The sequence below is a fragment of the Mustela erminea genome, chromosome 12 (genome assembly GCF_009829155.1).
Source record: "Mustela erminea isolate mMusErm1 chromosome 12, mMusErm1.Pri, whole genome shotgun sequence".
NCBI classification, from domain to species: domain Eukaryota; kingdom Metazoa; phylum Chordata; class Mammalia; order Carnivora; family Mustelidae; genus Mustela; species Mustela erminea.
Genome location: NC_045625.1, coordinates 17,609,274 through 17,630,963, shown reverse-complemented (window position 1 = coordinate 17,630,963; position 21,690 = coordinate 17,609,274). Strand labels below are relative to the sequence as shown.

General features: G+C 42.0%; 1 protein-coding gene across 1 annotated transcript in view; it reads left to right on the top strand.

Moving 5' to 3' along the window:
• The window catches only part of PAPPA (pappalysin 1), a 235,286-nt gene that overhangs the window by 81,138 nt on the left and 132,458 nt on the right, over window positions 1-21,690 (top strand). The window contains exon 7 of the mRNA XM_032307751.1: window positions 269-767. Coding sequence (XP_032163642.1) covers window positions 269-767 — 499 coding nt within the window. The remainder of the gene's footprint in view (window positions 1-268; window positions 768-21,690) is intronic.

The following is a 21,690-nucleotide window of genomic DNA, read 5'->3' as shown; positions in this document are numbered from 1 at the left end:
CTACAAGTAGGATATGAAGAAAGAAAGTTGGGGCATTGACTCAAGAGTAAGGTACTCACTTGAATGTAGTTTTGACCAAATGTTTGGTGATTCATCCAAGAATGTATCGCAGGGGTGGAGACGAACTCTCTGTTGTCCCTATAGCTGATACACTAGAACACTGAGAGTCTTCCTTCTCCATTCCCCTTTCTCTGAGCTCAGGTTAGGCCAGTCTCTCCTAGCGTCTACAGGGCTTTCAGGAACTCATACCCTCATCTCTTCTCCATAGGTCATCCAGATGTTGAACAGCCCTGTAAGTCCAGTGTCCGCACCTGGAGTCCAAATTCAGCTGTCAACCCACACACAGTCCCTCCAGCCTGCCCTGAGCCACAAGGCTGCTACCTTGAACTGGAATTCCGCTACCCCTTGGTCCCTGAGTCTTTAACCGTCTGGGTGACCTTTGTCTCCACTGATTGGGACTCTAGTGGGGCTGTCAATGACATCAAACTGTTAACTGTCAGTGGGAAGAACATCTCTCTGGGCCCTCAGAACGTCTTCTGCGATGTCCCACTGACCATCAAACTCCGGGATGTGGGTGAGGAGGTGTACGGCATCCAGATCTACACATTGGATGAGCACCTAGAGATTGATGCGGCCATGTTGACCTCCATTGCAGACAGCCCTCTCTGTCTAGAGTGTAAGCCTCTGCAGTACAAGGTGGTCCGGGACCCTCCTCTCCACGTGGACGTGGCCTCCCTCCTATACCTCAATAGAAGATTCACGGACACGTAAGTGTGCTCTCTGGCTAGGGAGATGGTCAGGTGGGTGGGGTACAGAGAATGTAAGGAGGCTCAGAGACGCCTACCCTAGAAGGAGGTCCATGACTTCTAGGGATTCATAACCTGACATTGACTGTAGTACTGTCCTAACATGGCAGGGGCGATACGGTGGGAATCATAATACACAAGGAACCAGAAAGCCTGCCTGGGTTTTTGGTGAGAGCTCTAATGTAACGCTAAGCCTCCCAGACCTCTCTTAGTTGTCTCAACAATAAAATGAAAGAGGATGAGTAAGATTAGCCACAAGAAAGCCATGTATTACTCATGAAATTGGAAGAGCTGAAGTTTGAAAAATACTTCCTTTTTATATTTAATTGAAGAAGATTTGTGCATTGTGATTGCTTTTCCAGTGAGTGAGAAGGGAGTGAAGTTATACCAGGATACCTAGAAATTGAGCATGTTTCCATGTATTTGCATGAGAATGTTCCTGGAAGGTGAATATAACCAGTCACAGTCTTTGTTTGGTTCCCTTTTCTGAAGTGGGAGAGAGGTTCAGACTCATTTGATCCTAAAGAGTCCATAAAGCTCTAGGTCTCCAGGAGCCTTCGGGGATACACACAGCTTCTCTGTGAGATAGTGCTTGTCCCTAATATTCATTTCTCAAACCACCTCTTTCTCAGACTTCCTGGGATTTGTTTTAGGAAAGAGACCACCTTACGATGACCTCATTAATGCTTTGCTTATATGCCAGACAGTGGGCTGAGATCTTCACATCTTTTACTCATTTCGTCCTCTCCATAACCACAGCCCAATTATCCTTCTTGTTTTACAAAGAAGGGAATGACAGCTTAGAGATGTGAAGTCATTTGTCTAAGATCACATAGTTAGGGAGTGGTGAGATCAAGGTTCTATCCTGACTCCTAACCCAGTGTCTTCAACCAGTATTCAATTAAAGATGTGATTTCAACTTCAGCTTTAATCTAACCGACCTAACTTGGGTCCCAAGAATCTGTGAAGTTAATCACCAGACTTTGGTTGAACATCTACTATGCACAAGGAATATGGGCAGGGAACACTTGAACACTTGAATACTGGCAAGAACAATGGCTCAGAAGTCAGATACCTTGTGTTCAGCTCCAGCCAGTCCACCTACTAATTTTAGGTAAATCCGTCAATCTCTTTGAGCCTTGCTTCCCTCTTCTGTGTGATGAAAATGCTCAAGTCAGTGGCTTCTCTGCACCTTTTGTGGCACTTTCTTTGGTCCTAAGACGATATAAGGCCCAATCTCTGCTCTGTCTACTCACTGAGCCAATCATTAATAGAAACCAAATTTTGGAGGAAACTTTTAATCTTTTTAAGAGACAGAACCACTTTCAAACACTTTACCAGCACTCCCTTTTACATGCCAGCAATTAACGTGCACATCACAAGCAGACCCGTGCCCATTCATTGACTCAGAGATGAAGAACATCTGGTCAAGAACTCAGAGGGAGCACTTGGTTTGTGTTTGAGAATGTACTTAAAATTTAAAGGATCATCTTGCCTTGAAAATATTCCATAACTCTGTCTCTTTCATCTTCTTACTCGTCTAGAGTGGTGAAGCTCTATAAATATGCATCCACTTAAAATTTCTTTATAAAACAATGGAGAGAAGAAGTCATAGATGCCTTAAACTCTCAGTTGAAACACAGCTTTCGTTTTCTGCCTGGAGTTGTGCGCCTGTAAGACCCGACATGGGCTGGCACGTGTGGAAGGGCAGAAATTCAACTGAAGACATGGGGGCCTCCTGAGTTCCATTCCCAGATCGTCATGAACTTGCTCTACAATCTTAGGCTAGTTGCTTACTTACCCTTTCCAGCTTACAGGGGCCTTAATATATAAAGAAGTCATACTAGACTAGGGGTTCTCCAAGTCAGTTGCATGTCATGGAAATTTGGAGCATTTTTAAATCCCTTGTGTTTCCCAGCATCCCCTCTCTGACCCCTCCCCAACCCCCATCCCAACCCCCATCCCTCCCCCAGGTATTGAATTACCTGGTAAGGGGGATAAAGCCGGGCCATCAGAACTTTTAAAATCTCACTGGATTATTACAATGTGCAAACACGTTAAAGAGCCACTGCACTAAGGCAGGTTCTTAAAGTAGAACCCCAGACCAGCAGCAGCAGGACCCAAGAACTTAGCGCAAGTCCTTAGATCCCAGCCCAGACAACTGAATCAGGAACTCAACTGTGGGGTCTTCCCAAACCACTCTAATGCAGGCTCCAGTTTAATAGCCACTGCTGTAAGTGATCTGGAAGGCTCAGGGATTTCTAGGGTCTCTTTCCCAGTACTTACTCAGTTTACAAATGTGTTTTGAGAACGTTCTGTGTGCCACTGTGTTCCCTGGGAGCTAGGCATTTCAGGGATGACCTGACCTCTTTCCTGTAGACATTCACTTTGGTACTGAGGACTTTAATCACATGGTTAAAAACACCCAGTCCTGTGCCACTTTGCATCCAGAACCACCACTCTTCAGACCCACACTATCTTTCATTCACTCAACAAGTCTTTCTTAGGCCCCGCTACGGCATTTCAGACACATGGAGTAGACTGAAGCCTTCATGGACTTCCTCTATGTCTTTCTCGAGTCCCAAGGAATTTACGAGAGACCTAGACTGGACTACATTTCCTGACCTGAATGTTCTCTGAGACTCTAAAAAGAGTAAAACATCATTCCAAGTCAACCTACCATTTCAACTCCTTTATCTCTTGGTAATTTGAGTTCTGAACTCCAACACAAATACATCTGTGTGTGTGTGTGTGTGTGTGTGTGTGTGTGTGTGTTGCGGTATGGTGTGTGTGGTGCATTTTGCTGCTTTCACATTTTTTCCATATCAAATAAATTGGCTCTTATACAAGTTCTATATAAAGACTGTTTTGGAGAAAAAGAGGAGAGAGGGAAAAAATGCTTTCTTTTTCTTCCCTGACTCAACCCATTACATGGTTCCCTTTGACCTTTGTCTTCATTTTTTTCCCTCAACAAAAATATTTATTCTTTCCTTTATCTGTGCTGGAGATAGTTTCCCAAGGTATGACATTGATGAAGGGAGAGGCTTCTGTGCTTACCCAATGGACACTTCTAGAAGAGTGATTACTTTTGGCCAGGAAGAGGAGGAAATGTGGAACTTCTCTGTTCTATGGAAACCCATCCATTGAATGAGAAGGGACACTGGTGGAGGAAAAGGGGACCAGCATTGACTCTGCTACAAACTCACTATATGTTGTGCAGACACATTGTATCATGGCTTTGGGCTTTAGTTTCCCTCTTTGTAAAATGAGGGGGCAACACACTAAACTTTTCTCTGTGGGTAGACATTGTTTTTGGGTGACAGGTGATTCATTCACTTTTTGGTAGTAAAAAAGACTTAGCAGAGACTGTCTATAAGAATCCGTACCCAGAGGGCACCTCACTGATTGACTGTGATGGCCTAGTGCAGTGTGTAGTGTGTGGACAATAATAATAAAAATAACAATACCGCCAAACACTTGCTGAATATTCTCTCTGCTTTATGTGCCTTGCCAAATATCTATGAGGCAGCAAAGCTCAGAAGAAAAGCTGAAGCTCAGAAAAGTGATTTATTCGACCTAATACAGCTGGTAATGACAGAGGCAGGTTTAAAACCCATATCTAATTCCAAATAATACCCTCTCAACCATAGCACCATACTGCCTTCTACTTTAATAATGCAAAGGCAGAATTCTGGAGCTCTGACACTCATGCAAGCTGGCTCAAGTCTGAGATACAGCAAGTGGAAGAGAGGGTATGACTCACGAGCCACCAGCCCTCCATCAGCTACTGTGACCCACTCTGGGAGTGCAGCAATACAAGTTACATAGCCAGTTCCTTATGCCTCTGGCTGGGAAAAAAGAGCAGAGAAGCTTCTGTTTCTCGACTTGACTGCCAAGTGCTTATGTACTGGCCACTGTGCAACTTGGGTCTATATGGAATCTTTAAATTACTCAGAGAAGGAAAAACTACGGGTAAAACTAAGACTTTTTTGTTTGTTTGTTTGTTTGTTCTTAGAAAGTGAGGTATAAAGCAAACCAGAAACAACAAATAGCAGTTCACTGTCTTCCGTTGTGCATCTCTCCATCTCTCCATCCTTAATTCATTCAGCAGGTATTTAGCAGTGTCTATCAGATAGCATACACTGTGTTAGGAAATGATGATATTGTGGTGCCAGGACAGGCATGGAGGCTGAGCTCTGGGTGCTCACACTGGGGGAGAAGAGATAGGGAAGCAGTGTCACCACAGGACAGTAGTGCCCTGAAGGCAGAGACAGAGACAAAAAGTGGCTTCTAACTCAAACTTGGAAGAACCAAGGTACAATTAAGGAATAAAGAGTGAGTGGATTTTTTTTTTTTCCTGTTGGGTCTGCTAGTGCTTTCCAAGTGCCTAGAACAATTATAGGCACCAAGTAGACAGTGAGTATTTTTGAGTGGATGTTAAATGAAGAAGGGGAAGGAGTTTAGTGGTTGAAGAGAAATGGAGAAGCTAGGATTTACTGAGCACCTACTATATGTCAAGAACTTACTAAGGGTGTTACTCAAGTAATCTCATTTGATTTGATCTGCATAGCAGCTCCACAAAGTAGGTGGTCTTCTTCCCAGATTATAGATGAGGATCTGGCTCTCAGACTTTCAACAGCTGTCAACCTGCCTGCCTGGGGTTGTGTGTAAATCCATCAACTCCAAAGCTAGTGCTCTTAGTCCTTCATTCTCTGGTTGAACAGATATGTGTCTGTGCCTCTCTCTCAGAATTTTTGATGTAGAACTAGGAATATTCTTAGAAGTCACTTCTCCCAGTTGGTTGTATGTGTATCTCAATTAATTATTCTACTGATTTTTCTGTCATGTTCAGATTTGTTAACCTGCAACCATAGTCTCTGTCTGTTTTGCCTCAGCTTCTTGGCATTCTTAATATAACTTTTTGGGGAAATGAATAAGCAAAAGGAAAGGATTCATTTATAAGACCTGAGTGGAATTTCTTAGGAATATGAGTCCAGATTTTACAAATCAGATCTCAGATCGGACTCTGGACTCTATGTGCTGAGAACCCCACCAATCAGCTCAGAAGCTTCACTGAGCAATCCATTTACTTAGCAAATGTTTGTTGATTCCCATCAGGAGCCCAACTACTTCCTAGGCATTAGAGATGCAGTAGTGAACAGAGCAGGAAAGGTCCTTGTTCTCCTTGATTCCTGCAACATAGCTGGGAGACACAAACCAGAAATGATTTCATCATAACCAAGTTGGGTAGGATTTAGTGACTTCAGAGAAGTGGTAAGGGAGGGCCTCTGATGAGGTGATATTTGAACAGAGACCAGAAGTGACTCTTAGTGCTTCATAATAAAGACTAACTGAGCTGCCATCACTGAGATTCGAGCCTGTTTGGAACATGGGGGTCTTATAAAGGATCCTTGGTCCTTGATCACTGTTTGGCTTGTTTTATAATTGACTGTGCTTCTGTATTTGTTCCTTTTCTCTCACTTGGTTCAGATTCTTAAGTACAAACTTTAACACACTCATATACGACAGAATCAGGGTTCCATTGTTGGATGAATGAGTAAAGAACGAGTCAGCAGTAACACAAAGTGAAACCTCTCGGAATATGGGTCTCATGCTTCCAGATCTTAGCCATAACATTGACATGGGATCCCATATTAAGCCTCAGAGGACTGGGAAAGTTCAGACTAAATCAGGGTCAGCTGAAAGCACATGTGGCTCTCTCATGCTGTTTCTATGGCTCTCAAGCTGAGTCACCACTTCATTGTTTTTCTTAGTCCTGCTTCTTTTCCTGGCTTTCTGTATGTCACCCAGGCACCCATTCTTTGTTCTTATATGTGTCCATTTGTTAATTCATTCATCCACCAAAGAGTGCAAATCAAATATAATTGTATTCAGTAATGCTTGTTGTTTGGTTTAACAAGTATTTACAAGTGTCTGTTGTGCGCCATAGACTATGCTGGAATTAGGAACAGAGTCCTGATTCCTGGCCTTAGGAGCACCGAGTCTAAAGGGAATAAACAAGCAAAGAATCAGGTAACTATTCTGCAGCATGGAAAGTTCTAGGGCAAGGAGCACAGGGGGTTGTGGGAAGACATAGGAGAGGTATCTCTCCCAGCTTGAGGTGGTTAATGAAGCTTCTTAGGAGAAGCAGTGTCTAAGCTGAGACCTTAAATGTGATTAAGGGTTGATCTTTGAAGAGGTTTGCCCTAGTACAGGTGGTTGAAACTAGGTAGATTCTCAGCATACATTGATAAAGGAATGAATGAATGAACAGACCAACATACTACACTTTATGGGAGCAGTACATGTTCGGTCAGAGACCAAACGGAGTTTTGAGGGAGGAACATAGTAATCTGGGCTATTACCCACTTTGGTTCTTAAATCTGTTTCATCCCTTTTAAATGCCGTAGAGTACTCCATAGTGGGAATGTGCTACAGGTTGTTTAGCTGTACCCCTAATGCCGGGCATTTGCATTATTTCATATCTCATTCTATTATAAGCCTGTGCTGCAGTCAGTATTCTTACAGGAACCTCTTTGTGGGCACATGTGAACATTTCTCTAGAGTTGATACCGAGAAATGGTATTACTGGGTTGTAATCTGTGGGCCTTTGTCATTTTAAGGGGTACAACCTCTGGTATTCTGAAAGGGTGAACTAACTCACAGCCCGCCAGCAGTGTGCAGCAGGACCTACCATTCCTCAATGTCCCCCTTGACCTGACAAAACAGAAGTGCTTTGTCTTGTCCATTTCATGATTGAAAACATGGATTCTGATCCATGGTCTGGTGACTGAACGTCTTGAGTGAGCATCTTTTCAAATTTGTTGGATATCTACACTTCTCTTCTGTGACTTGTCTATGAATGCCTTTAATTTATATATGGCTTTTCATGTCTGTTTTCCCATCTGTTAAACTGGGAATTTGATGTCAGCCCTCCTGCTTACCCACAATGGTATTGGAATCCAGGGTAAAATAGGTAGTCAAGAGAGAACCAGCATTTATGAAGAAGTTACTCTTTGTGTAATCATGTATACATTGATATATTTTTCAAATGCTGACTTAGTATGTTCCCTGGCTGGGAACCATGTCGCTTTCTGAAAATACAATGGATAAGGAAATAAGGAACACCAAACCAGTTTCTGTCCTCTGTGGGGCCGAAATTTAGTCCCTGTGTTAATCACCATCACATACGCAGATAGCACCTAGTACTAGTAGCACTAACATCCCTGCTACTAACTACCATGTAGTGAATACTTCAGATATGCTCAGTATTATAAGCCTATACCAATGAGGTATAGGTATCAGTAGGCCTTATTTTTAGATGGGGAAGCTGAGACTCCAAGAGGTAAAGCCATTTATTTAAGTAAGATCTCACCATTAATAGATGGTAGAGTCAAGTTTTACATCTCCTTGCCTGACCCCCAACGGCTGTTCCTTGCAAATTACTGAGCACAGTTATTGCTGTGACAGGCAGAGCATAAGGTGGAATCTTGATGGATGGAGAAAGTCGATATTTCAATTAGCTTTTCTTGTTTCTAAGGTGCATTAGAATAAGTACACAAAAGAGAACAAACACATTCCTTTGTGTTTTGAACATTTAAATAGATGAGGAGGGGGAGACTTGTTGAGTGTGGAGAGTGTCAGACCAGCGTGGTTTCCAGTCATGTTCTGCTGAAATGCACGCTTCAGGTCAGACCTCTTCCTGAGTAGGTCCTTCTCCCATGCCAACCCAGATGGTCTCATCTGCATTCTGATGTCCTGCCCACCAGTTTTGATGAACAGCAAAAGGAGTAAGAGCTATCTCTCCAAACCCAGAGCAAATACCTCTGTTCCTAGCCCAGGCTAGCAGGCTGTTTGGTCAGCACAATTTTACTCTATTTCTAGAAGCTGGGCATCATCTTCCTATGACTCCCTCTTGTCAGTCTTAGGCCAAGTACCTCTCAGAATGAAATATGGGTTCTGGGAATATTAGAGTAAGCAAAAGGTTTAGTAAAATCAACAGATCTCCACGGTCAGCAGTAGTGTCCATGGAGGTGCTAACTGTCTCCATACCTTCATGATTTTGAAAGTGTGAAGGGTTCCTGTTTGGTGCTAACACCACTGAAATGACTTATATGAATTTCTATGGTTCAGTATGATGCACCACTGGACTTTAAAGTGAGTTGTTACAGTGTCTCTTCAACAGATGTTAAAAAAGACCCACAGAGGTTAAATGATAGACACAGGGCTCCAGTGATAAATTTATTTATTCGCTCCTTCGAGAACAAGTGCCCTATTGCATTCGAGTCTCCATGCTGGTGCTGGGATTCTGAATCTTACAGCTGGATAGGAGGTCTGGGCTGAATAATAGCTCAAATTAAAAGAGAATTATAAGTTAAAGATTATTATTGTGAGGTTATAATAGGGTATAATCCCTCCTTAAATTAAGGGGGGGGTATATAGAAGTCAAGACGGGAGAGGTAATCAGAGGCCAGATTATGAAGAAGGTGTGGTCAATGCTACAGAGTTTAGGTTTATTTGTTGGGAAATAAAGGAACAAGCCAATCAGACCTGTGTTTTTTTTAAATAAAATTGCTCTGGGTACTGTGTGAAGAAAGGACTGAGGGAGAATGAGAAAGTCCATCTAGAAGTTATTGCTAAAGTCTAAATCAGAGATTATGTTTATTTGCATAGTGAAGTGGATGGATTGGAGGTTTTGTTTTAAAGGTAGAATCAACAAAATTTGATGATGTATCAGATGCAAGGTTTCAAGAAGGAGCTGTCCAATGACTTTCAAGTTTCAGGTTTGAGTATTCGGAACGAGGGAAATATTATTTCTGGAAATCAAAGAACAGATTTTAATTTAGTATGTTATTAGAGGGCGGGGTAAGGTATGAGAGTCCCTTTGGAAAACAACGAGTTAGTGTAAGGGGATTTTGCAGTGGGTGTCTTGATAGCAGCTACTCCTTTGTTCTTTCGCTGTTCGCCCTGAAGGTTGGTAGGTTGGAGTGGACTTAGTTGTACTGCTCTAATTCCTGATTTTTCAGAAAACAAATAAATGAATAGGAAGGAGAAGGAAAATAAGAGCCATCAGAGTAATTACAGATGTGGAAGGAATGGAGGAATTTATCGCGCACTGGACATTGGCAAGAAAAGTGGACAAAATCCATCCAGTCTGTGCTCAGAGATGATGAGAACCCTTAGGGCAGGTCTTAGTGGGTTTCTGTTGTGTCTGTTCTAACGGGAACCTCAGACATTACTTTAGAGAGGCTGAATTCAAAATTAAGAGACCTGATTCCCAGGCCAGAACACAGCTGCTTTGCTGTGTGACCCTGACTGGGTCCTTCCAGTGGTTTGAGCCTCCGCTTCTTCCCCTGGAAAAAAAAAAGGGTGACATTTCCTGTCCGTGCAGTCTCGCAAGGGGTATCCTGAGAAAACCAATGAGATAATGGGCATGCCAGAACACGATGCAACCCAGGGAACCGTAAAGCTTTAAGTGTTCCTGATTCTTCCTATTGTTTGGTTTTCATTAGGCTTGTTCTTGGCCAGGGCCAGTCTGGAGAGTATGTGTGAAAGGCAAAAGCACAGGCGTGCACAGACACACACATGAAACAGTTTCCCATGAAACTCTAACCAGAGTTGCTAAGGGTCAATGTTGGATTAGAGGAAAGGAAAGACAAATTGCACTGTAATCTCTGTAACTCAGCTAAAGAAAAAAAGAAAAAGAAGAAGAAGAAGAAGAAGAAGGGGAAAAAACATCTCCCTGAAGTGCTGGCCATGGAATCAGACCTGGATTCCAGCACTGATCTCTTAAAATTTTTGCTGAGGCCCTGGCCTGCGACTCCCCCTCTGTGCACCCAAGCTGCCCTTCTGTGAAATGAAGGCACAGGTAGATGACTCCGCAGTACATTTTTGGCTCCACATTCTGTTCAGACCCTTCTTGAGCTCATCTGCCTTGAATGCGTCTAATTCAATGAGGGTGAAGGGAGCAGGTCACATGTCACATGAGCGAATGGGTCTGCACTGTGAGCTCACAGACTGGCCATCTCTAGAGAAAGCCTTCTAGACACACGGGGGCTCTCAGAACTCCTCACAGACATCCTGTGTCTGTCTCAGAGCCTGCCAAGCTCTCCCTCTGTGACAATTTCAGAATGTATCCATGTGTTTTTCCTGTTTGGTGGCGTTTTGACTTGACTGGGAGACCCCAGAGGTGGGGACTAGGTCGTACTTGTTACATGATCCTCAGCTTCTGTGTATGAGGCCAGGGCACCGAGTAGATGGTCAATAAATGTAGGTAAATTCCATGCATGTACACGTGAGTCAACTCTGTGACAGATCGATAAATCAGAAGTTGGTGATATGATAATACAGATGATGGATGGTCTAACGGAGGCCTGTCCTTTAACTTCTGAGGTGGATTAGTTACCAGAGAATCAGAAGGACAAAAGAGAATCTTCTAGCAGTGTCCTTTTTTCTCTTGGGTCCTCAGGTCCCCTATCCTTAAAGTGAAGGTCTTGGCCCAGATGATGTACGCCAGCCTTCCATTCATCCAGCAGGTGTTGATTTGGCACTGTCTTTATCACAGACCATGGGCTAGGCAGCGGAGATTAATAAGCCAGTCAATGAAGGAGTCCTAGCCCTCTAGAAACTTCATCGAATTAGTATAAGACGTGAACAAATCAGCAAGTGGTCACAAACTAGTGAGAAAGGTGGTTGTGGTGAAAGAAGGAGATGTGTAGGAGCTCCTGACTGTCTTAAAGGGCTCAGTGAGCACCTCTGGGAGAAGGGTAGCACCTGAGCCAAGGCTGGGGTGTTTAGCAAGGGGTAGGAGTTGAGACTGCTTGCTCCTGGCAGGTTGGGGGCAGGGGAATGGAATTTGAGAAAGAGAGGTGGGGAGAAGCCAGTAATGATGGCTCTAGAGTGCCCTGCCAAAGGGGTCTGGGCTTCATCCTGAGGGTGCTGGGGCGTGGCAAGAGGATCCTGACCAGATTTGGTTATAGGACAGGTCTTTGGGGATGTGTGGCTCTCACGGGAAACGCAGGGCTAGAGGCACAGGTTGGAAATGATCAGAGAAGTAAGACACTTGTCGGAACTGGAACAGGAGACCGTCAAGCTGGGCGCGGAGAGAACCGGACACGCTGAGTACTGCAAGGGCAAGGATGTACCTGGTGACTGGCGGGGGGGGGGGGGGGGGGAGGGCGGGTCACAGCAGATAACTCTGGTACTCACATCTCAGAAACCCGGAAAGCAGCGTAGAGGCATTGTTGAGTTGGGATGAGAGGAGGACGCATTTCAAAGGACCTTCCCGTTGCCAGCTTTGAATCAGTGACAGGAAAAGAGCTAGAGTTCACTCCGAACCGTAAAATTTCTTCCCTGTGGAGAGAGGCAGGAGCAACTGAGGTGAGCTTGTGTGTGAACATGCATGTGTGAGTGCACATGTGTGAATGCTTGAGACAGAGAGCGAGAGAGAGAGAGAGAGAGAGAGAGTGTGTGTGTGTGTGTGTGTGTGTGGTGCGGGGGCCAGATAGGACCTGTGAGTCCACCTGTTTTCATCATCCACTGATTCTCAAAGTGTAGTCCGGTGTTCTGAAAAGGTCCCCTGGGGGGGTCGTGGGGTTAATCTTCTGTAGCACTAATACCTATAACATTACAAGGCACGGGCTTTGTTTTCTACCCGAGATTAATCATTCACTCATGGGCTTTAATACAAGCCAGACGCCACCTCACTGTGCCTCACGCAAAGCAGTGCCAGTCCCCACCCCACCCCCCATGCTACAGCTGGCTTTTGCATTCTTGTTGTCCCAGTGGGTAGTGGGTTTGTTGTTGTTGTTGCTGGTTTTTTGGTGTTTTTGGTGTTTTTGTTTTTGTTTTTGTTTTTGTTTGGACCCGGCTTCAATATACTATGAACTGAAAAGTTTGGAAACTTCCACCCAAGGATGTTAGTCCAAAATACCAGGAAAGCTGAACTCTGCCATTAATTATCTGTATGACTTGGGGCAACTCATTCCCCTTCTCTGGGCTCTAATGGCCATCCCACGATTAGAAACTTGGAATAAGTGATACCCGAAGCCATCCAGCTCTGTTCCTGCATTTTTGTGTTTCCTTCTTGAGCTAAGCTCCTTGTATACAAACCCAGTCTCCAAAAATCTGAAGCCGAGAGCATTCTGAAGTGCTCAGCCCCACTCCATCTAGGAGGTGGACTCAGAATCTCTCAGACCTGGAAGGAGCATCGAAACACTGACATTCTACCAGTGACAGAATCGAGCCCAGAGAGGGGAGGACAGTTTCTTAGAGGACACCATCATTTGACGGCAATTCAGGGAATTGAAACTCGGGCTCTGATTCCCAGTCCAGGAGTCCCTTCCCGCACGTAGTAGAGTGCTGGAGTTTGGCCAACCAAACCTGGGGACTCCACTTTGAGTCCGGCTCTCTGTGATCACGGAGAAGTCTCCGATGAAGCTCGGAGTGAAATCGTAGAAAGCTGACATCAGTAACGTCATGGCAGCTGGTGCTGGTGTGGGGGGTGATATAGGAAATGAGAGAACACATTTGGCCAAGCTCAGGGTCCATGTGACCGTCCGAAAGCCCTCATTTCAAAACAAACTCAACCTTTTAGGTTCAAGTTCTCCCTCTCGTCAGAAACGTGACTTCCTGCTTCTAAGAAGCCAGGCTTACAAAAGGGCTTAGGAGGCTTCGTGGACATCAAATAGCTCTTACAAAATAGCGTTTTGATGAGTTAAGTGTAAATGAATCAGAAACATAAGGATTACATTTTCCCCAAGTGCACATGGGTTTCAAAATTTGAGGGGAAATGTAGTTTGCTAACTGCACGCCGGCTTTCACCGAACCCAAAGCATTCATGGGGCGGGCGGGGGTGGGGCGGAGAGAAAAAAGAGAAAGCCCAGCCCCCAAATGGTTTTAGATGTGGTGCCAAATTCAGAAATGCTGTTGGGCTTGCCCTCTGTCAGTAATAAAATTGCTGGCCACCCAGAGAGGCCACAGGGAGGAGAAAGGAGATTGCTTTCCTCACTGGCCCCTGGTCCTCAACAACTGTGTTCGGTTAGTGCCCCTCAATCACCAGCTGTCACTGGGTCCCTACTCTCTCGACTCACTGGCCCCTGCTTGGCCTCGATTTTCACACCATGCCGCATGCCTTGTTTACCTCCAGCCATAGCTGGTGTTTCGGCTCCCAGAGGCCTTGGAGCCCCATCAGCTTGTCACAGACCCCCAGCTCTGTAATCAAGAGACCTGTCCGTCACCAGCAGGGGAGTTTGGGGAAGCTGTCACACATCGCCTTTGGTTGCATTCAGGAAAAACAAGAGTCCCTTGTAGATCTTTCCTCTCCCCTCTCTTTAATGTTATCCAGGTGTGGCATTTTCCCCAAACTGACAAATGTCTTCCCTTCCAGTCTATGCCTGACACAAACAGCCCGTTAAATCTCAACACCTCTGTTACCTTAGCCCAGGATTTGAGGCTCTGGATCTTTTATAATTTCCACATTGTCCCTCTGTTCTTTCCCTTGTATTTTATTTCATTGCACCAAGAAAGTAGAAAATCATTTCAATTGGTGGTAAAAGATGATTAAAACAAAATAACAAAGGCCTTGGCTGAAAACTGTTAGTTTTATTAAATTTGCTACTGTGTTTTAAATTGGTACCAGGGCAGCTCTTTAGACAATTATATCAAAGGCTGCTGGAATTAATCGGTTGCGTGTATGCATTTGCTCCTTCCTGAGCTGTGGACAGAGTGAAGGCAGCGTTGCAAGCAGGGAAAGAATGAATTTTGTGTTACCTGGGTGTGAGGGGCAGAGTCCGGCCCCACTGGGAGGGATCCGAATGCCCAGTGGACTTCAGAGCCCTGCCAACATACTCCCATTCGTTTCGTCAAGGCTGTGGGTTGGAGCTAGTAAATGATGGATGTTGTCCCCCAACAGCAAGACCAAAGTCCCAAGTCTCCCCCAAGCCTTTGGCATCCTTCCAGACCCTACTTGGTCCCTGCTCTGTGTTGGTGCTCTGAGAACCCTACCTCAGGTACAAGCACCATTCAGTACTTGATTTATCCTTCCTTTTGCCCTTTGAACTCTTTGAGACCAATGATGTTATCTTCCTCTTTGGGAATGACTCCTACCAGAAACTCTATACATGCTTTTTTTTTTTTTCCTTCCTTTTTCTTTCTCTTTTTCTCATTCTCTTTCTTTTCTTTTCTTCTTCCTTCATCCCTTCCTTCCTTTTTTCTATCCTTTCCTCCTTCTCTTTCTTTCCTTTTCTTTCTTCCCTTTTTTCCTTCCTTCCTTCCTTCCTTCCTTCCTTCCTACCTTCCCTGCCTGCCTCCCTCCCTCCCTTTTTTTTCTTTCTGAATAGAAGAAAAATAGTTTGGTCCAAAGAGGAGAATGGATTCATCCAAAATCACTACCAAACTCAAGGGAAGAACTGTCGTCATTTCCTCTGACATGTAGTCCAGGTGGCCTCCACAGTGCTCCCAGACTCTGTCTTGCAGGCTGTTTTGTTCCCAAGGGCATGGGATGCTGTCCATCCCAAAACCTTAACAACCACTTTTGCCCATAAAAAGTAAAACCAAAGTGCCTCTCAGCCTAGAACAAAAGTTAAGTGTTCTCTTAAGAATTCAAGGTGAGGAGTGCCTGGGGGGCTCAGGTTATGGTCTCAGGGTCCTGGGATTGAGCCCTGAATGGGGCTTTTTGCTCAAGAGGGGGCCTGCTTCCCCCTCTGCACTTGCCCCTGCTCGTGCTCGCTCGCTCTCTCGCTCTCTCTCATAAATAAATAAAATCTTAAAAAAAAAAAAAAAAAGAATTTAAGGTAATTAAAAAAAAAAAAAAGAATTCAGAGTGATACCCAGACAACACTGGGATTAAGGAATATATTGTTATGTATGACTGTTAAGGAATGAACTCTAGCACTCGGCTCCAGAGGCATTTAGTGAGGAAGGATGTTTTGTTGTAGGTTTGGTTCCCTTTAAAGAAAACAATATGGCGTCTCACATGGGCCAGAACTTGGCAGGGACTCATCTTGTTCCTGCCTCATGCACCTCAGGAGCGGCATTTGCTCTCTCTACCACCATGTACTCCATTTCTACCTTTCCCCTTAAACCAATTATCTATACGGCTACCAAAACGGTCTTCCGCAGAACAAATACAATTATATCATTTGTCTAGAAAGCTGGTGTTCTCCTCCTGTTCCTGACTTGGTTTGTCCTTCACTTCTCCAGTCAAGCCAGAAAGCCTTCTTTGGGAAGTCTTCTCAGATGCTCTCCTTCTCAGCCTGGGTCAATATCACTCCTCGGTGCTCCCATAGCCCCTACACTTTCTAGGCTGTGTTGAAGACATCTATTTGGATGTCTCTCTTTTCCCCCAGTGGCTTATTTGCATCCACAAGGCAGGACCATAGTCTTATTTGCATCCACAAGGCAGGACCATAGTTTGTTGGTCTTTGCGTCCCAGACCTGCAAGAACCTGGGAGGGCTCAGTGCTGTCTGCACAAATCAATGGATGAATGAATGAAATGATATAAACACATTTAGCCAGAATTTGAAAAATATAATTAGCATAAAACTAGCTAGCTGAATGTGTTTCTCCTATATCCCTTTTTCATGGACACTAAAGATGGAGTGATATACACAGATTTGTGGTCTTATATTCATGGAACATAGTATGCGTTACCGTTTATACATACAAAGATACAGGGAGGGTTGCCAACCAGCAAGTTCTTTGTAGCTGCCTCAAGGTAATAGAATTTGATATGATTTGACTTGATTTTCACTTCTTTTTTTTATAGAGCTCTAACTTGTTAAAATAAACATGAGTGATCTTTATGGTTAGGAAAAAATAAAGCAATTATGATAATATGCTGTCATTTCTCAATTAAGAAGAAAGGTCAGCTCTCACCCTAAAAATATGTTAGAACTGAAGTGACTTTCCTCTACAGCTCCACAGAAGAAATAAAATATAATTTAGTCTGAGTTGCAGCTTCGTGAAATACTTTAGGAGTATGAGGGGGAGCTTGACTTACCTTCATGTAGTCTTAGCCTTCTGCTTTTGGATTGGGTATTAATTGGATATTAACGTCTTATGTATTAATGTGTGCATATCCAAGGAGTCAGCTAAGTGTCATGGAAAGGTCAAAGGTTCCAGAGTCAAACAGCATGGTTTAAATTCTGCTTTATAATCTGTGACCTTGGACAGATCACTGCATTATGCTGGACCTCAACTGAACGATGTAAATGGTCTCTATTTTTCAAGTTTATATTAGAAATCGTATGCAGAAATTTGGCGAGATAGCTAATCTAAAGATATATCCAGTACAAAACATCTATCCAGATATTCTAGATGAAAACATAACTGATATTACTATCATCCTTTAAAATGGGTGACTGAGATCAGAAAAGCAGAAAAATATGTGGCCAAAGACAAGACATAAAATGAAACAGAACTAGACAGGTAATTCTGAAGCTGATGTTTTACTGTTGTAGTTGGGATAAGGGAGAACCATCAGCTTTGGCAACCAAGTGGATTGAATATCCTTGCTCATCCCATGAGAAGAGATTTGGCCCTGTGAGTTTTCAAGGTGAGGAATGTAACTAAGGCTTTCAAAATCAGACAATTATATCAAAGCCTGCATGTTGAGTCTACATGTTTAGTGAAAAGGTTTACTAGAGGAGAAATATACATGTGTATGTTCTAAACCTCATGAAGATTGAGGTTTGAGTTTATACTGTGCAGTATGGTCTGGAAATGCCTGAGTTGGGCAACTACTGAGAAGAAAAAGAGACAGAGAGAGCAAGGAAAAGAGAGAGAGAAGAGAGAACGTTCTAAATTAGTGACATTCCAGAGGTACCCAGAAGTGAATATGAAATCACTCTGGAGGAGGATATAGATTTGACCCAGGGGGCATGGCATTCCCCCTAATTAAAACCTAAAAGGCATGAGGTCACATTTCAAAATTGAAAACACAAAAAAAGTAAACGAGACATCTAGAGAAGGGTCAGCAGTGAATACCAAGATTTTTATTAAAGTTAGATCTTGGTAACAAGTATGAATGTTAATTAGTACTTTAGGGTAAATGAAAAAAACAAATAAAATTAGGAAATACGGTCTCCAAAGATTAGAAAGACTGAGAATGGGGAGGAAAGAGCAGAAATCAGGAAATCCAACGAATCCAGAAGAAGGCAAGAAAGGGAGAAAATAAATATGCGAAAAAAGAAAAGGAATGATAATTGGAAAGCACAAAGAAGATGTGAGAAATAAATCTAATACAATAGTCATTCCACTAATCGGATTAAAGTACCGATGAAGGTTTTCAGGTTGGAATTAACTAAAGATAAGTTCACTGAAAGGTAAAAGGTAATGGAGTGGAAAATATTTTCCAGGCAAATACTCAGAAAAATAAATTAATATTCATCAGACAAAGGAAATATCGAAGCAAAAATATTACTAAGATAAAGAGGTCACCATTTAAATGATGAAAGGAAATTATATAATAATTTTGAGCTTAAATATTCCAAATAACATGACCTGAAAAATGTATAAATCTGCTATGCTTCTTACCTAAAGTAGTGATAAATCCATAATGATATTAGGATATTTTAACACACCTTTCTCAATAATTAATAGATTGAGCAAACTAAAATAATGATCTGGAAGATTTTGAATTATACAAAAATATGTTTCATCTGATAAAAGTATATAGAACCTTGCCAGTGAATTAAATTATATACATATTTATTTCTGAGATATGTAGAATATATTTTTTTAAAATTTTCCATATCATAGGCCAGAAGACATCAAATATTAAAAGAATCAGTATCACATAGAACATTATTTCTTTTTTTAAGAACATTATTTCTATGCTGCAACACATACATACATAAATAAATTAATAAGAGAAAACTTTTTGGTAAATTAAATATATAACCAAGAAGCAAAGTCTTGTGTGAGATATTAGCAGACAGAATTCAGGAGTGTATTAAAACCCCCACACTAATGCAGACACAAACATTGTACGTAGTCTAGATTATCCCAGAATGAGAAGAGATTCTAATGTTAGAGGGTTTCTGGATTCCATTAATTCACAATACTAGCACATTAAATGATTTTTTAAACAAGGTTGTCTTACTAAGATGCCAAATTTAAGTCTCTTGTTAAAAATCAGTCTCCCTTATGATCAAAACAAAACAAAGCAAACAAAACAAAATTATCTAGGAACAGAAATGAACATCCTTAACCTGCTCAAGGGTCTGTACTGAAATACAGTTAGGTACCATGCTTAATGATAAAATGTGAGAGATACGCCTTTTGATCTCAGGGTCAAACCAAGAATGCCTAGTAACACCATTGGTCCTACCTGGCATGGGTGGACAAGAAATATAAATAAAAATTCTGAGCACCATAAATGAAGAAACAGACTATTACTATCCTTACCTATAAGAGAATACGTGGAGAAATTAATAAGGATCAGCAAAGTATCAGCATTAACAAAATAATCATGAGGACATCTAAATAGAACACCTATTTACAAAACTGAATTATTTTTATCAGCCCCCAAATAGTACAGTACAATTATAGAAATGTGTGTACAGGTGTGTATATATGTGTATGAGTAGATAGACAGAGTAAAGTTACCATTTATTATAGCTCTGACATCTATAAATGCTTAAAGTTAGGAATATATTCCTAATAAAATATCATCCTCATTTTTATGAGGAAGGATTTAAAACTTTACGGAAACCATAAAAAGAGACCTAAATAAATGAAAAGATAAACTCTGTATAAAAAAGGGAGGACGCAATAAAATAAAGATGTCTTTCCTCCTCAAATACATCTATAAATTCAATGAAATTAGAAACGAAATCCCAACAGGCATTTAAAAAATGAAACTTTAAATTCACGTGGGAAGAACATCGGCGTCTTTTGAAGGAGTAAACCAAAGTATAGAATGGAGTTGTAGCATAAATCAAGACTTTTATAAAAGTATGGAAATTAAGACAAAGTGCTGTTGATAAGATGATTAGAAAAAAAAGTAGACCAATTAAACAAGATAATCCAGAAGCAAACTTACCTAAGTACAGAATGCTGTATGGGAAAGGCGGTATTACAGTTTAGTAGTGAAAGGATTAGCTATTATATAAAAAAATGCTGGACAAATGGCCCATCCGTATTTGAAGGGAAAACAATCATTACCACATATCACTTTTTAAACTGTATTGTTTATGATCAAAGCCATATATGTGAAAATAAAACCCATAAAACTACCCAAATAAAATAGAGGTGATTATTTTATGACTTTGGAGAAAAGGAACATTTATTCAACAACACATGAAAAGTGCAAATCGTGAAGGACATGATTTAAAATTTCTATTCAACAAAGCAGCATAAACAGAACGAACAAAAGAGGAGTCCTAGACTTGGAAATGATATTTTCAATAACTTGAATTACAGAGGATTAGTATCCATTATATCTAGCAGTTAAAAGAAAAAGAACCCAATTTTATAAAGGCAAAAGTGATGAACAAGCAGGTAAGCTAGGAATCTACATGGTCAACAAACACATGAAGTGATACTCAGGCCTGTTAGTAATCAGGGAAAGGGAAAAGGACGCAGTAATTAAATGTCATTTAATATCCACTGGATTGGCAAAAAATTTAATATTAGGCAGACTCAAGTGCTGACCAGGACCTGGAGCATTGGGTAGTCTGTTGACAGTGTGTTAATTGCTACAACCTTTTGGGAGAATAATTTGGCAATAACTATAAAGTCGCAGATGCAGTTGCCTTCAACCGAACGACACCACGTTAGATAGATTTCTTTCAAAAATTCTTGCTCTCTACACAAAGGAAAATGAACACAATGTTTAAAAGTAACATTATTGGAAATAAACAAGGTTAATAATAATAATATTTGTATGTCTTCTTTGGAGAAATGTCTGTTCATGTCTTCTGCCCATTTTTTTTTACTGGATTGTTTATTTTTGGAGTATTAAGGAGTATTAATTGTATTTGGAGTATTAATTGTTTATTTTTGGAGTATTCTTTATAGATCTTGGATTCTGGCCCTTTATCTGATATGCCATTTGGAGATATCTTCTCCCATTCCATAGGGTTACCTGTTTGTTTTGTTCACTGTATCCCTTATTGTGCAGAAGCTTTTATCTTGATGAATTCCCAATAGTTCATTTTTGTCTTCGTTTCCCTTGCCTTTGGAGATGTGTCTAGCAAGAACTTCCTGTGGTCAAAGTCAAAGACGTTGCTGCCTGTGTTCTCCTATAGGATTTTGATGGATTCCTGTCTCATATTTAGGTCTTTCACCCGTTTTGAGTTTATTTTTTGTGTGTGGTATAAGGAAATGGTCCAGATTCATTACTCTGCATGTGGCTGTCCAATTTTCTCAACACCGTTTATTGAAGAGTCTGTCTTTTTTCCACTGGATGTTCTTCCTGCTTTGTTGAAGACTACTTGACCATAGAGTTGAGGGTCCAATTCTCGGTTCTCTGTTCTGTTCCATTGATCTGTGTGTCTGTTTTTTGTGCCAGTACCATACTATACTCATGATTACAGCTTTAAGTCTAGAATTCAGATGCCCCCAGCTTTGGCTTTCTTTTTCAACATTTCTTTGGCTATTTGGGGTCTTTTCTGGTTCCATACAAATTTTAGGATTGGGGGCACCTGTGTGGCTCAGTGGGTTAAGCCTCTGCCTTTGGTTCAGGTCGTGATCTCAGGGTCCTGGGATCGAGCCCCACGTCGGGCTCTCTGCTCAGCGGGGAGCCTGCTTCCCTCTCTCTCTCTGCCTGCCTCTGTGCCTACTTGTGATCTCTCTCTTTCTGTGTCAAATAAATAAAATTTAGGATTGTTTGTTCCAACTGTATGAAAAATGCTAATGGCATTTTGGTAAGGATTGCAA